Source organism: Heptranchias perlo, chromosome 4 (genome assembly GCF_035084215.1).
Source record: "Heptranchias perlo isolate sHepPer1 chromosome 4, sHepPer1.hap1, whole genome shotgun sequence".
Taxonomy (NCBI): Eukaryota; Metazoa; Chordata; class Chondrichthyes; order Hexanchiformes; family Hexanchidae; genus Heptranchias; species Heptranchias perlo.
The window spans coordinates 79,966,579-79,981,306 of NC_090328.1; the positions used below are offsets into that span (position 1 = coordinate 79,966,579).

Here is a 14,728-nt window from a genome sequence, read left to right on the forward strand (position 1 = left end):
AACACGATATTCAGTCACTTACCTTGTATGTTCTGCTGAGGCGTATGGCCTTCCTCATCTGCCTCATCCTCAGTGATCAGTATTGTCTTCCATGTTTCTTGTCATATTGTTCTGCTCACGGTTACACCCTCCCCTGTAACCGTGTATATGGTCCTACTGTGACTGATTTTGTTGCAACCTCAGTACTCCATAACATTCGTGCCAGACAAGTGCCAGACAATGACCATCCCCAACAAGAGAGAATCTAACCACCTCCCCTTGACATTCAATGGTATTACCATCGCTGAATCTACCACCATCAACATCCCAGAGGTCACCATTGACCAGAAACTTAACTGGACCAGCCACATAAATACTGTGGCTACAAGAGCAGTTCAGAGGCTGGGTATTCTGTGGCGAGTAACTCACCTCCTGACTCCCCAAAGCCTTTCCACCATCTACAAGGCACAAGTCAGGAGTGTGATGGAATACTCTCCACTTGCCTGGATGAGTGCAGCTCCAACAACACTCAAGAAGCTCAACACCATCCAGGACAAAGCAGCCCGCTTGATTGGCACCCCATCCACCATCCTAAACATTCACTCCCTTCACCACCGGCGCACAGTGGCTGCAGTGTGCATCATCACAGGATGCACTGCAGCAACTCGACAAGGCTTCATCGACAGCACCTTCCAAACCCACGACCTCTACCACCTAGAAGGACAAGGGCAGCAGGCACATGAGAACAGCACCATCTGCATATTCCCCTCCAAGTCACACACCATCCCGATTTGGAAATATATTGCCGTTCCCTCATCATCGCTGGGTCAAAATCCTGGAACTCCCCACCTAACAGCACTGTGGGAGAACCTTCACCACACAGACAGCAGCGGTTCAAGAAGGCGGCTCACCACCACCTTCTCAAGGGCAATTTGGGATGGGCAATAAATGCTGGCCTTGCCAGCGACGCCCACATCCCATGAACGAATAAAAAAAACTCCCATTAAAGTTGTAGGTTTAAAAAAACTAAAAGCCTGTTTGCCAACAGAGACCTGGGAAACAGGTTTTTAGTTTGTCAAAGCACTAACAGATAATACTATATATTTTATAATGTAATGACTTTTAAGTACTTAAATATTTAGTGCCATACTGCTAGTTCCTCAGCCAAATGTTGGGAAAACAGCACAAAGAGAAGGTGCACTGGATGAGAGTTTTGATGGTCCAAGGCCAGGGGAGGGGAGACATTTTGTCAGTGGTGTGATACGGGGATGATGCAATGTTTGGAGAGGCAAGATGTTGGCAAGGGCAGCTTAAGATACAGGGGCCCAAGATTAGGTTATGCTGGGAGGGATTAGCTTGAGGCCAAAGAACCAGGAACACTTAAGGCAGTGGGAATAGTGGAGGAAACCAGGTTGGGGCATAAGTAGGCTGTAACCTGAAATCAGCATAGGGTGTGCAGCAGGAACAGAACTGGACAGGGAGCCGAGGGCCCCAGTGGAGTACGCAAACGAGGGAGAGAGAGAACCCAATATAAATCTTGGGCCCCATGTGCCTGGAACTCACTACTGGAGGGACCATACCATGTGACCATGCCAGGAAAGATTGGTGCCACAGCATCACCTAGCTGTGAGATCACATTAGGAGGACTGAATGAGCACCATTTCAGTGCTATTGAAATAAGCAGGAAAATTCAACTGTGACTGCAATAGTGTGACAGATTGAAGTGTTGCAGGATGTAAATGTTTGACTGATAGGAAGTGTGCACATATGCAAGATGTATATAGATCTCCTGTGACATTGCTCCCAGTGAGTTGGATGCTACACTATTTTGTTATAACAGGAGTGTTCTTCTATGTAGTGCACAATGTATTTAACTAGCTGACCTCTCATGTAAATGCTCTTGTACAAAATACATATTTACATATTTGTTGTTTGTGGGACCTTTGTGTTCAAATTTGCTGCCTTGTCTGCCCATAAAACAACAATGACTACAGTTCAAAAGTAATTAATTTGATGTGAAACTCTTTGGAACATCCTGAGGACATGAATGGCACTATATGAATGCAAATTCACACATTCATTCTTTAGTTCTTTTGTCTAGTAGAGTGATGTAGTGGATGAGAGTGAAGTGGCCATGTGTTCAATTGATGATCTCATTTAATAAGAATGGGAGGGAAGTGGTGGAGGAATCCTGGACACCTAAAGCTAGGCCTGCACATTGGGAGTAAAAATCAAACCACAATAGTATTCCTGAAAGAGAATGTGTAGAGTCACTGTGGAAGTGGAAAGAAAATCATTATGGGAGTACCATCACCATGAAGACTGCAGCACTGCAATTACAAGGTTCACCACCTTTTCAGGTCAACCAGGGATTGGCAATAAATGCGGCATTACCAGTGACATCCACATTCTGAGAACAAATTTTTAAAAATAAACATATGGCTGCTTTAATAGACTTAAACTGCATAGGCAAACAACCGCTTGTTCCGATGAAGGGTTACACCAACATTAGCCTGATTTTTCACTTCACAGATGCTCACTAAAGTACATCTTAAGCATTTCCTTTTCCATTATGCTCCCACAAATCAGTCACCCTCCAGTGCACCAACCCCCAATATATCTGCACCTTAACCAATCCCACCAGTCCTATGACCAGCTACCCACAGTGGTCACACACCCCATGTCTGATTTACCACAGAACACAGCATCCCCCCAGTTCTGCCAGACCCCAACCTCCTTACTCCTGCCAGGTTTCCTCTTGAGTGTTATTTCATCCCGAGGATGCCCGTGCATCAACCCCCTCCCCAACTAGGCTCCCAGGCTTCACAGCCCATCACACAGATACTTCTATGTCCCAATTTCTCATCATTTCGTACTCCAAGTCTGCTGACTGCAATCTGAGTGTTTCCACATCCCACTGTTCCCACTCTCCATCCTCCAGAATTACTCCAGGCGGGGCCAGGTTTTGGAGGTGGAGGCGGTGCCGGGCGGGGCGAGGGCCGGGGTTGGAGGTGGGGGCGGGGCCGGGCGGGGCGAGGGGCGGGGTTGGAGGTGGAGGCGGGGCCGGGCGGGGTGAGGGGCGGGGTTGGAGGTGGGGGCGGGGCCGGGCGGGGCGAGGGGCGGGGTTGGAGGTGGAGGCGGGGCCGGGCGGGGCGAGGGGCGGGGTTGGAGGTGGAGGCGGTGCCGGGCGGTGCGAGGGGCGGGGCCGGGCGGTGTGAGGGGCGGGGCCTGGCAGTTCGAGGGGCGGGGTTGGAGGTGGGGGCGGGGCCGGGCGGTGCGAGGGGCGGGGCCTGGCGGTTCGAGGGGGCGGGGTTGGAGGTGGGGGCGGGGCCGGGCGGTGCGAGGGGCGGGGTTGGAGGTGGGGGCGGGGACTGGCGGGTCAAGGGGCGGGGTTGGAGGTGGGGGCGGGGCCTGGCGGGTCGAGGGGCGGGGTTGGAGGTGGGGGCGGGGCCTGGCGGGTCGAGGGGCGGGGTTGGAGGTGGGGGCAGGGCCTGGCGGGTCGAGGGGCGGGGTTGGAGGTGGGGGCGGGGCCTGGCGGGTCGAGGGGCGGGGTTGGAGGCGGAGGCGGGGTTGGAGGTGGGGGCGGGGCCGTGGCGGCTTTCTGTAACGTGTGGTTGCGTCGCCTCAGAGCAGTGAGTGGCTGAAGGGGTGAAGCCGGCCCGGAGGGAGAGTCCCCGAAGATCCGCATCACCCGGCCCGGAGGGAGAGTCCCCGAAGATCCGCATCACCCGGCCCGGAGGGAGAGTCCCCGAAGATCCGCATCACCCGGCCTCGCACCAAGGTGTTTAACGACCTGTTCGGACTGAACTCCATGTGAGAGCGGCGGGCGCGCGGGCGGGCACCGGTCGCTTTGGCAGTTACTGGAGATGGTGGACGTGTTCGCGGGTCACACGCTGGTGACCAAGGACGGAGAGGAGGTGGACCCGGAGGAGGGTCTCAAGAATAAAGTTGTAGGTATCTATTTTTCGGGGGGCTGGTGTCCTCCCTGTCGGGACTTCACCCCGCTCTTGTGCAAGTTCTACACCGAGCTGACTCAGGGGACGGAGCCGGCGGCGCAGTTCGAGATCGTGTTCGTATCTTCCGATAGGAGCGAGGATGATATGGCGAACTACATGGGGGCGATGCACGGAGACTGGCTGGCACTACCCTGGCAAGATGCGTACAAAAAGTAAGTACAGTGCCTGTATAAACTGTACATGTCAAACGGTGACCGAGACACGGACGTTTCCCTGACAGGATCAGTGTTGGGAAATACCAGGGAGGTGTGAAAATATTGGGAATAACGTTTATGGTCGGCCAGAGTGACACGGATTGCAAACTATTTAAATATATGAAACTGTATATTTTTAAAAGTAACATAGAAGAGACCACATTTGTAAATAGATTTATTTTATGATCGCGATTGGCAAGTCTGAGCACCATTAACAAGTTACACTGATTTGAGTTACTTGATGGTCCCTCTCCTCGTATGTGCCACACATTTGGCTTTCTACACCTCAGCTTGTAGTCACTAATGCAGTTACTGTACCAGTGAAATTATTTTAACATTAGGTCAACTACAACGCCGAGTCTGTATGGAGATAATCTGTGAGAGAATTCACTTCTTCAGTAGTTTCTGGCTGCGATGTCACTTTTTCATACATTGGTACAGTGGACCCGAAGAGTGGGAGATCCCTTTTGACAGGCCTTTAGTTTAAGTTAGTTAATGCAAATGCATAGCAAGAACATGGAACAACAATAAACAATACAGTCCATCAAGACTCTTATCTTAACTTGGGTTTAATCCAAACTGTTTCATCACTTGAGGAAATAGTCTACGTACATTCTCCCTGCTGTTTGCACCAAAAATCTTTCCAATCTCTAGACTTTGAGGGTTGTTTTTTATTTTGCTTATGCCTTCTCCTCTCAAGAATTCAATTTAAATACGCTGCTTGCATGTTCAGAGACTTCTTATCACAGTAGAACACCCTAGTCCCATTACAACCTTCCAGATTCAACATTAGGTTCAGCAATTTAAGATCATAACCACCATGGAATCTATCATCAGAGACAGAGTGACTGAGCACTTGGAAAAGTATGAGTCAATCAAAGAATCAGTATGGATTTGTGAAGGGTGGGTCATCTGTATCTGACTAATCTAGTTGAATTTTTTGAGGACTTTGCTAACATGGTCCGTAAGGGAGTGTCTATGGATGTTGTCCACATGAACCTCCAGAGGGTGTTTGTTAAGGTTCCATGCAAGGGATTATTAGCACGATTGAAAGCGCATGGAAATCAAGGTAACCTTGTGACATGGGTTGGTAATTAGATGGTAGATAGGAGATAAAGAGAATGTTCTCTGATTGGCAAGATGTGACAAGTGGTGTTCCCTTGGGATCTGTTCTGGGGCTTTAGCCTTTCACCATATTTATTCATGACTCGGATGAAAGAATAGAGAGTTGTCTATCCAAGTATGCAGGTGACACTAAGTTAAGAGGTACAGCAGGCACATGGGAACAACACCACCTGCACATTCCCCTCCAAGTCACACACCCGACTTGGAAATATATCGCCGTTCCTTCATTGTTGCTGGGTCAAAATCCTGGAACTCCCTACCAACAGCACTGTGGGAGAACCTGCTCCACACGGACTGCAGCGGTTCAAGAAGGCGGCTCACCACCACCTTCTCAAGGGCAATTAGGGATGGGCAATAAATGCCGGCCTCGCCAGCGACGCCCACATCCCATGAACTAATTTTTTAAAAGTTGTGTAGATGGGAGCAGGAAGTTAAAAAGGTGACAGACAGATTGAATGAGTGGGCAAAACTATGGAATATGAAGTGTGAGTTCATCCACTTTGGATCTGAGAAAGACAAATCGGAACATTTACTTAATGGTGAGAGACATGAAGAGCTGTGGAGAAGCAAAGGGATTTGAGTGTCCATGTGCACAGATAACTAAAAGCTAGCGCACAGATACAAAGAGCAATCAAAAAGGCTAATAGAATGTTTGCCTTTATTTCAAGGGGGTTGGAATTCAAAAGTCAGGAAGTTTTGCTGCAGTTCCACAGACCCCTGGTCAGGCCTCATCTAGAGTACTGCATTCAATTTTGGGCACCAAGCCTCAGGAAAAATATATTGACCTTGAAGAGGGTACAGTGCAGATTCACCAAAATGATATCAAGGCTTAAAAGGTTAAATTTAGTACAGGTTGCACAAACTTGGTTTATATTCCCTTCAGTTTACAAGGTTGAGAGTGATCTAATTTAGGTGTTTAAAATGATAAAGGGATTTGTTAGGGTAGATACAGAGAAACTAATTCCTCTGGTGAGGGAATCCAGAATAAGGTGGTATACTCTTAAAATTAGAGTGAAATCAGGAAGCACTTTTTCACACAAAGAGTAGTGGAAATCTGGAACTCTTTCTCTTTCCCCCCGCCCCCCCACCCCCCAAAAGAAAGGCTGTGGCTGTGGCTGCTGGGAGTGATAGATTTTTGTCAGGTAAGTATTTCAAGAGATGTGGAGCAAAGGCAGGCAAGTGGAGTTAAGGTACAGAACAGGCTCGAAGGACTGAATGGCCTACCATTCTGTGTTCCTAGTGTATATGCCCTCTCTTTATTCTGCCTCCCAAAATGTATTACCTCACATTTCTCTACAGTGAATTTCACCTCACATCTACGTACCCAATTTATTAACCTTTCTGTCTTCCTGAAGTTGCTTACAGTCTCCACGCTCCCTATTTTTGTGTCATCTACAATTTTGATATTGTGGTGTCAATACCTGAGATTACATATATATTGAGAAGAGCAATGCTCCAAACACTGACCCCAGGGGGACACCACTGTTTACATACCTCCAGTCTGAAAAATATCCATTAACCACTACTTTATTTTCTTTCCCCTTGGCTAATTTCCTATCCACGCTGTCAGATTTTCTGTAATACCGTGAGCTTTAATTTTATCAACAAGCCTCCTGTGCGACACTCTATCAAATGTCTTCTGTAAATCCATGTGCACAACATATATTGCATTTCCATTATCAATACAATCAATAGAGCTCTATTAAATTTGCCAGACACAACATGCCTTTTACAAATCCGTGCTGGTTGCCCTGGTAGACTATGTTCCCCTGACTCACAGATAGTGGTCTAATTAGTGAATATTTATCTCATGCTGCAAATGACAGTACAGTTAAATGGCTGTCATATACAGGGCTTGTGGAATGTGATCTAGGTTCCAATTACTCCTGTAGTATTGTTGTCCGGTCTATTTTGGATTATTGATTACTGATAGTGCTACAAATGTTAAGCATGTATCTGAACCAAAGGTATGGTACTGCCAATGATTACCTATATACTTTACAGCAAATTTATAATAAAAGCCTTGCTGATGCAGTAAGGGAAGCATTGATCTTGAATCAGGCAAGCCTTTTAATAATTTGTTCCTCTTCATCACAGTGCTGATGTGGTATCCCTGGGTATCTCAAAGGAAAAAAATGGATTTGAAAAAATAACATGAGAGAAAATAATTTAGTTGAAATTTTTTAAGTACAGCTGTTGTGAAAATTAATTTTTAACCACTTTTCTTTAAAAATCAACAATCAAAAAGTGGTGTGAACATTTGTATACTATCCTGATTATATTGCCATGTTTTCTAATATAACTTTGATAGGTGTAGAATATTGTACGGGCCAGAGCTGTACTAGAATCCTGGCTTGACCATAATGGGAATCCAGTCTCATTGATTTTTTTTTTCTTATTAGTTCATGGGATGTGGGCGTCGCTGGCGAGGCCGGCATTTATTGGCCATCTCTAATTGCCCTTGAGAAGGTGGTGGTGAGCCGCCCTCTTGAACCGCTGCAGTCCGTGTGGTGAAGGTTCTCCCACAGTGCTGTTAGGAAGGGAGTTCCAGGATTTTGACCCAGCGACGATGAAGGAATGGCGATATATTTCCAAGTCAGGATGGTGTGTGACTTGGAGGGGAACGTGCAGGTGGTGTTGTTCCCATGTATCTAGGTGGTAGAGGTCACGGGTTTGGGAGGTGCTGTCGAAGAAGCCTTGGCGAGTTGCTGCAGTGCATCCTGTGGATAGTACACACTGCAGCTACAGTGCGCCGGTGGTGAAGGGAGTGAATGTTTAGGGTGGTGGATGGGGTGCCATTCAAGCGGGCTGCTTTGTCCTGGATGGTGGTGAGCTTCTTGAGTGTTGTTGGAGCTGCACTCATCCAGGCAAGTGGAGAGTATTCAATCACACTCCTGACTTGTGCCTTGTAGATGGTGGAAAGGCTTTGGGGAGTCAGGAGGTGAGTCACTCGCCTCAGAATACCCAGCCTCTGACCTGCTCTTGTAGCCACGTATTTATATGGCTGGTCCAGTTAAGTTTCTGGTCAGTGGTGACCCCCAGGATGTTGATGGGGGATTCGGCAATGGTAATGCCATTGAATGTCAAGGGGAGGTGGTTAGACTCTCTCTTGTTGGAGATGGTCATTGCCTGGCACTTGTCTGGCGCGAATGTTACTTGCCACTTATGAGCCCAAGCCTGGATGTTGTCCAGGTCTTGCTGCATGCGGGCTCGGACTGCTTCATTATTTGAGGGGTTGCGAATGGAACTGAACACTGAGCAATCATCAGCAAATATCCCCATTTCTGACCTTATGATGGAGGGAAGGTCATTGATGAAGCAGCTGAAAATGATTGGGCCTAGGGCACTGCCCTGAGGAACTCCTGCAGCAATGCCCTAGGGCTGAGATGATTGGCCTCCAACAAGCACTACCATCTTCCTTTGTGCCAGGTATGACTCCAGCCACTGGAGAGTTTTCCCCCTGATTCCCATTGACTTCAATTTTACTTGGGCTCCTTGGTGCCACACTCAGTCAAATGCTGCCTTGATGTCAAGGGCAGTCACTCTCACCTCACCTCTGGAATTCAGCTCTTTTGTCCATGTTTGGACCAAGGCTGTAATGAGGTCTGGAGCCGAGTGGTCCTGGCGGAACCCAAACTGAGCATCGGTGAGCAGGTTATTGGTGAGTAAGTGCTGCTTGATAGCACTGTCGACGACACCTTCCATCACGTTGCTGATGATTGAGAGTAGACTGATGGGGCGGTAATTGGCCGGATTGGATTTGTCCTGCTTTTTGTGGACAGGACATACCTGGGCAATTTTCCACATTGTCGGGTAGATGCCAGTGTTGTAGCTGCACTGGAACAGCTTGGCTAGAGGCGCAGCTAGTTCTGGAGCACAAGTCTTCAGCACTGCAGCTGGGATGTTGTCTGGGCCCATAGCCTTTGATGTATCCAGTGCACTCAGCCGTTTCTTGATATCACGTGGTGGGGATGTTGGGAGGAGGCCGAGATGGATCATCCACTCGACACTTCTAGCTGAAGATGGTTGCAAACGCTTCAGCCTTGTCTTTTGCATTCACCATCATTGAGGATGGGGATGTTTGCAGAGCCTCCTCCTCCCGTTAGTTGTTTAATTGTCCACCACCATTCACGACTGGATGTGGCAAGATTGCAGAGCTTTGATCTGATCCGTTGGTTGTGGAATCGCTTAACTCTGTCTATAGCATGTTGCTTCCACTGTTTAGCATGCATGTAGTCCTGAGTTGTAGCTTCACCAGGTTGGCACCTCATTTTTAGGTACGCCTGGTGCTGCTCCTGGCATGCTCTTCTACACTCCTTATTAAAACAGGGTTGATCCCCTGGCTTGTTGGTAATGGTAGAGTGAGGAATATGCCGGACCATGAAGTTACAGATTGTGCTTGAATACAATTCTGCTGTTGCTGATGGGCCACAGCGCCTCATGGATGCCCAGTTTTGAGCTCCTAGATCTGTTCTGAATCTATCCCATTTAGCACGGTGGTAGTGCCACACAACACATTGGATGGTGTCCTCAGTGCGAAGACGGGACTTCATCTCCACGAGGACTGTGCAGTGGTCACTCCTACCAATATTGTCATGGACAGATGCATTTGCGACAGGTAGATTGGTGAGGACGAGGTCAAGTAAGTTTTTCCCTCGTGTTGGTTCGCTCACCTCCTGCTGCAGGCCCAGTCTTGCAGCTATGTCCTTCAGGACTCGGCCAGCTTGGTTAGTAGTGGTGCTACCGAGCCACTCTTGGTGATGGACTTTGAAGTCCCCCACCCAGAGTACGTTTTGTGCCCTTGCTACCCTCAGTGCTTCCTCCAAGTGGTGCTCTACATGGAGGAGGACTGATTCATCAGCTGAGGGAGGATGGTAGGTGGTAATCAGCAGGAGGTTTCCTTGCCCATGTTTGACCTGATGCTATGAGATTTCATGGGGTCCAGAGTCAATGTTGAGGACTCCCAGGGCCACTCCCTCCTGACTGTATATCACTGTACCGCCACCTCTGGTGGGTCTGTCCTGCCGGTGGGACAGGACATACCCAGGGATGGTGATGGAAGAGTCTGGGACGTTGGCTGAAAGGTATGATTCTGTGAGTATGGCTATGTCAGGCTGTTGCTTGACTAGTCTGTGGGACAGCTCTCCCAATTTTGGCACAAGTCCCCAGATGTTAGTGAGGAGGACTTTTCAGGGTCGACTGGGCTTGGTTTGCCGTTGTCGTGTCCGGTGCCTAGTGGTCCGATGCCAGGTGGTCCGTCCGGTTTTATTCTTATTGTGACTTTTTTTAGCGAGATTTTACAACTGAGTGGCTTGCTCAGCCATTTCAGAGGGCATTTAAGAATCAACCACATTGCTGTGGGTCTGGAGTCACATATAGGCCAGACCGGGTAAGGACGGCAGGTTTCCTCCCCTAAAGGACATTAGTGAACCAGATGGGTTTTTACGACAATCCGGTAGTTTTACAGCCACCATTACTGATACTAGTATTTTAATTCCAGATTTTTATTTAATTAATTGAATTTAATTAATTGAATTTAAATTCCCCAGCTGCCGTGGCGGGATATGAACTCATGACTCTGGATTATTAGTCTAGGCCTCTGGATTACTAGCCCAGTAATATAACATTGATGTTGGGGCTTAATCAGCAATGGTGAATTACTGCCCACTTACTACTGTAGTTAACTGCAAATATTATTTTAAGACTACTCCCATGAGCTAATTTAAATCTTCAATCTCTGTGATTCATACCCACTCAATCTATTTAAAGCTGTTATTAAGTAAAGATGAAGGTTGGGGATTGCAATCTTAGCAGTAATGCTCAGTGTTCCAGCTTTGTGTACTCAATAGCTGCCATGTATGATAATAAAAGATACATAGACGATCAAAAACAGAAAGTGCTGGAAATACACAGCAGGTCAGTCAGCATTTGTGATTTGTAGAATCACTGGCCTTTCATTAAGTATGTAGGGAGAGTGGTAGATATTGCTGGTAACCTTTATGTTAAGTTTTGTGCTCAAGGTGAAGAAACACTTACCATTTTGGCACTGTATCAGCACCAAGGACTCCCAGTTTTACATTTGAAAAATTAACCCGTCTTCTTTCCTCTTCAGTTATTGACCGACCTGTAGTGTATTGCCAGCATTTTCTGTTTTTATTTTAGATTTCCAGTGTTTGCGGTTTTTCTGTGTGGCTCAATAGCACACCACGTGATTCATTTACCTATTGAGCCACGGTGAGGAGGAAAGGATGTTGAGAGTTGGTGTCATCAGTGAGCATACGGTCAATGACGGTTCATAGCATAATACTTTCTGGGTTGTCATCAGTGTATATTGATGGATAAAGATGCTGATTTTACTTTAAATCAATCCTGACTGTCTATCCCCGTTGAATCATAGAATCAAAGGTTACAGCACGGAAGAAGTCCATTCCTCCCATCGAGTCGGTAAAGGCTCTATGCAAGAGCAATCCAGCTAGTCCCACTCCCCTGCCCTATCCCCGTAGCCCTGCAAATTTTTTCCTTTCATGTACTTATCCAGTTCCCTTTTGAAAGCCACGATTGAACCTGCCTCCACCACCCCCTCGGGCAGTGCATTGCAGATTACAACCACTCGCTGCGTAAAAAAGCTTTTCCTCATGTCACCTTTGGTTCTTTTGCCAATCACCTTAAATCGATATCTTCTGATTCTTGACCCTTCCGCCAACAGGAGCAGTTTCTCTCAATCTATTCTGTCTAGACCCTTCGTAATTTTAAATACCTCTATCAAATCTCCTCTCAACCTTCTCTGTTCAAAGGAGAACAACCCCAGCTTCTCCAGTCTATTCACATAACTAAAGTCCCTCATCTGTGGAATCATTCTAGTAAATCTTTTCTGCACCCTCTCTAAGGCCTTCACATTTACCTAAAGTGTGGTGCCCAGAACTGGACACAATACCCCAGTTGTGGTCAAACCAGTGTTTTATAAAGGTTCATCATGACTTCCTTGCTTTTGTACTCTATGCCTCTATTTATGAAGCCCAGGATCCCATATGCTTTTTTAACCGCTTTCTCAACCTGCCCAGCCACTTTTAACGATTGTGCATCCCCGGATCTCTGTTCCTGTACCCCTTTTAGAATTATGCCCTCTAGTTTATATTGACTCTCTTCGATCTTCCTACTGAAATGCATCACCGCATTTTTCTGCATTAAATTTCATTTGCCACGTGACCGTCCATTCCATCAGTCTGTCTATATCCTCTTGAAATCTATCACTATCATCCTCACTATTCACTACACTTCCAAGTTTTGTGTCATCTGCAAATTTGGAAATTGTGCCCTGTACACCCAAATCCAAGTCATTAATATATATCAAGAAAAACAGTGGTCCTAGTGCCGACCACTGGGGAACACCACTGTACACCTCCCTCCAATCCGAAAAACAACCGTTCACCATTACTCTCTGCTTCCTATTACTTAGCCAATTTTATATCCATGCTGCTACTGCCCCCTTTATTCTTTGGGCTTCAATCTTGATGACAAGCCTATTATGCGGCACTTTATCAAACGCCTTTTGAAAGTTCACATACACCACATCAACTGCATTGCCCGCATCGACCCTCCCTGTTAGCTCATCAAAAAACTCTTATCAAGTTAGTTAAACGTGATTTGCCTTTAACAAATCTGTACTGGCTTTCCCTAATCAATCCACACTTATCCAAGTGACTGCTAATTCTGTCCCGGATTATCGTTTCTAAAAGTTTCCCCACCATCGAGGTTAAACTGACTGGCCTATAGTTGCTGGGTTTATCCTTACGCCCTTTTTTGAACAAGGGTATAACACTTGCAATTCTCCAGTCCTCTGGCACCACTCTTATATCCACCCTTACTTCCCTCAGCAACCTAGGATGCATCCCATCAGGACCGTACAGCTAGCCTTTCCAGTACCTCCTTTTTAATCAATTATTAGCCCATTCAGTATATCAACTACATCTTCCTTTACCGAGACTCTGGCAGCATCTTCTTCCTTGGTAAAGACAGATGCAAAGTATCTCGGCCATGCCCTCTGCCTCCATGAGTGGATCTCCTTTTTTATCCCTGATCGGCCCCATCCCTCCTCTTACTACCCATTTACTGTTTACATGCCTATAGAAGACTTTTGGATTCCCTTTCATGTTTGCTGCCAGTCTCGTCTCATACTCCCTTTGCCCCTCTTATTTCCTTTTTCACTTCCCCTCTGAACTTTCTATATTCAGTCAGGTTCTCACCTGAGATATCTACCTGACATCTGTCATATGTCCCTTTTTTCTGCTTCATCTTACTCTCTATCTCTTTTGTCATCCAGGGAGCTCTGGCTTTAGTTGCCCTATCTTTCTCCCTCATGGGAATGTACCATCTCTTCCTTAAAGGCCGCCCATTGTTCAATTACGGTTTTGCCTGCCAATCTTTGATTCTAATTTACCCGGGCCAGATCAGTTCTCATCCCACTGAAATTGGCCCTCCTCCAATTGAGTATTTTTACTTTAGAGTGGTCCATGTCCTTTTCCATAGCTATTCTAAACGTTATGATAATATGATCGCTGTTCCCTAAATGTTCCCCCACTGACACTTGCTCCACTTGGCCCGTCTCATTCCCCAGAACCAAGTCCAGCAATGCCTCCTTCCTTGTTGGGCCAGAAACATACTGATCAAGAAAGTTCTCCTGCACACACTTCAAAAATTCTTCACTTCTTTGCCCCTTATTATTACTATCCCAGTCGATATTAGGATAGTTGAAGTCCCCCATTATCACTACTCTATGGCTTTTGCACCTGTCTGTAATTTCCCTGCATTGAGGTTAAAATATGTTTTTAATCCTCTTCCAAAAGTGTACTTTAAAATGATTTTTGTATTATACAACAACATTAATCCCTTCCCTCTTCAAGTACTCTGTGAAAATTGATAATTCTGGGTACCTAACTGAAAATTACAGGCATTTTGTTGCCCATGTTTTAATTGTTCTGAAATTACCTTGAGATTGCAACAAATGACCTCTTGTTCCATGTTTTTGCTAGCCTTAATGAAAAATTTGAAAAGTTTAGGTGGTTCTCCATCTTGCTGCTTTTGCAGTAGCTATAAAATTGCATTGTCATATCAAGAAAAATTGGTAAAGTCAATGGAGAAACGGTCAGGAGCAAGTAACCATGTAATCATTCGGGGAGAAGGTCGTTGCGGGCCGTGAGGAAGGTTGGGGGAGAAGCAGCAGGAAAGTTCAGGATCTACGTTGTGATGCATAAAGCACCAGCAAGGCACTGATCCACAGATGAGGGACACAAGCGAATAGGTGATGAGGGGGACTGAGCTCGTCTATGTGCTGTAGTGGTAAATACTGCTAATGAAGACTACTAGCTCCAGAAATGGAACAAAAGTCAACTCCAGAGACAGGCTTGTGCAGGGGGA

The 14,728-nt window shown here is 46.6% G+C and overlaps 1 protein-coding gene across 2 annotated transcripts in view; it reads left to right on the plus strand.

The window, feature by feature from the left end:
- Positions 1–3,578: 3,578 nt before the first annotated feature.
- nxnl2 (nucleoredoxin like 2) overlaps positions 3,579–14,728 on the plus strand; it is a 74,287-nt gene continuing 63,137 nt past the window's right edge. The window contains exon 1 of one of the 2 annotated variants that reach the window (XM_067983219.1): positions 3,579–4,147. In XM_067983219.1, the coding sequence (XP_067839320.1) occupies positions 3,846–4,147 (302 nt within the window). In that variant the 5' untranslated portion in view covers positions 3,579–3,845. The remainder of the gene's footprint in view (positions 4,148–14,728) is intronic. The other variant, XM_067983220.1, reaches the window with a different exon arrangement.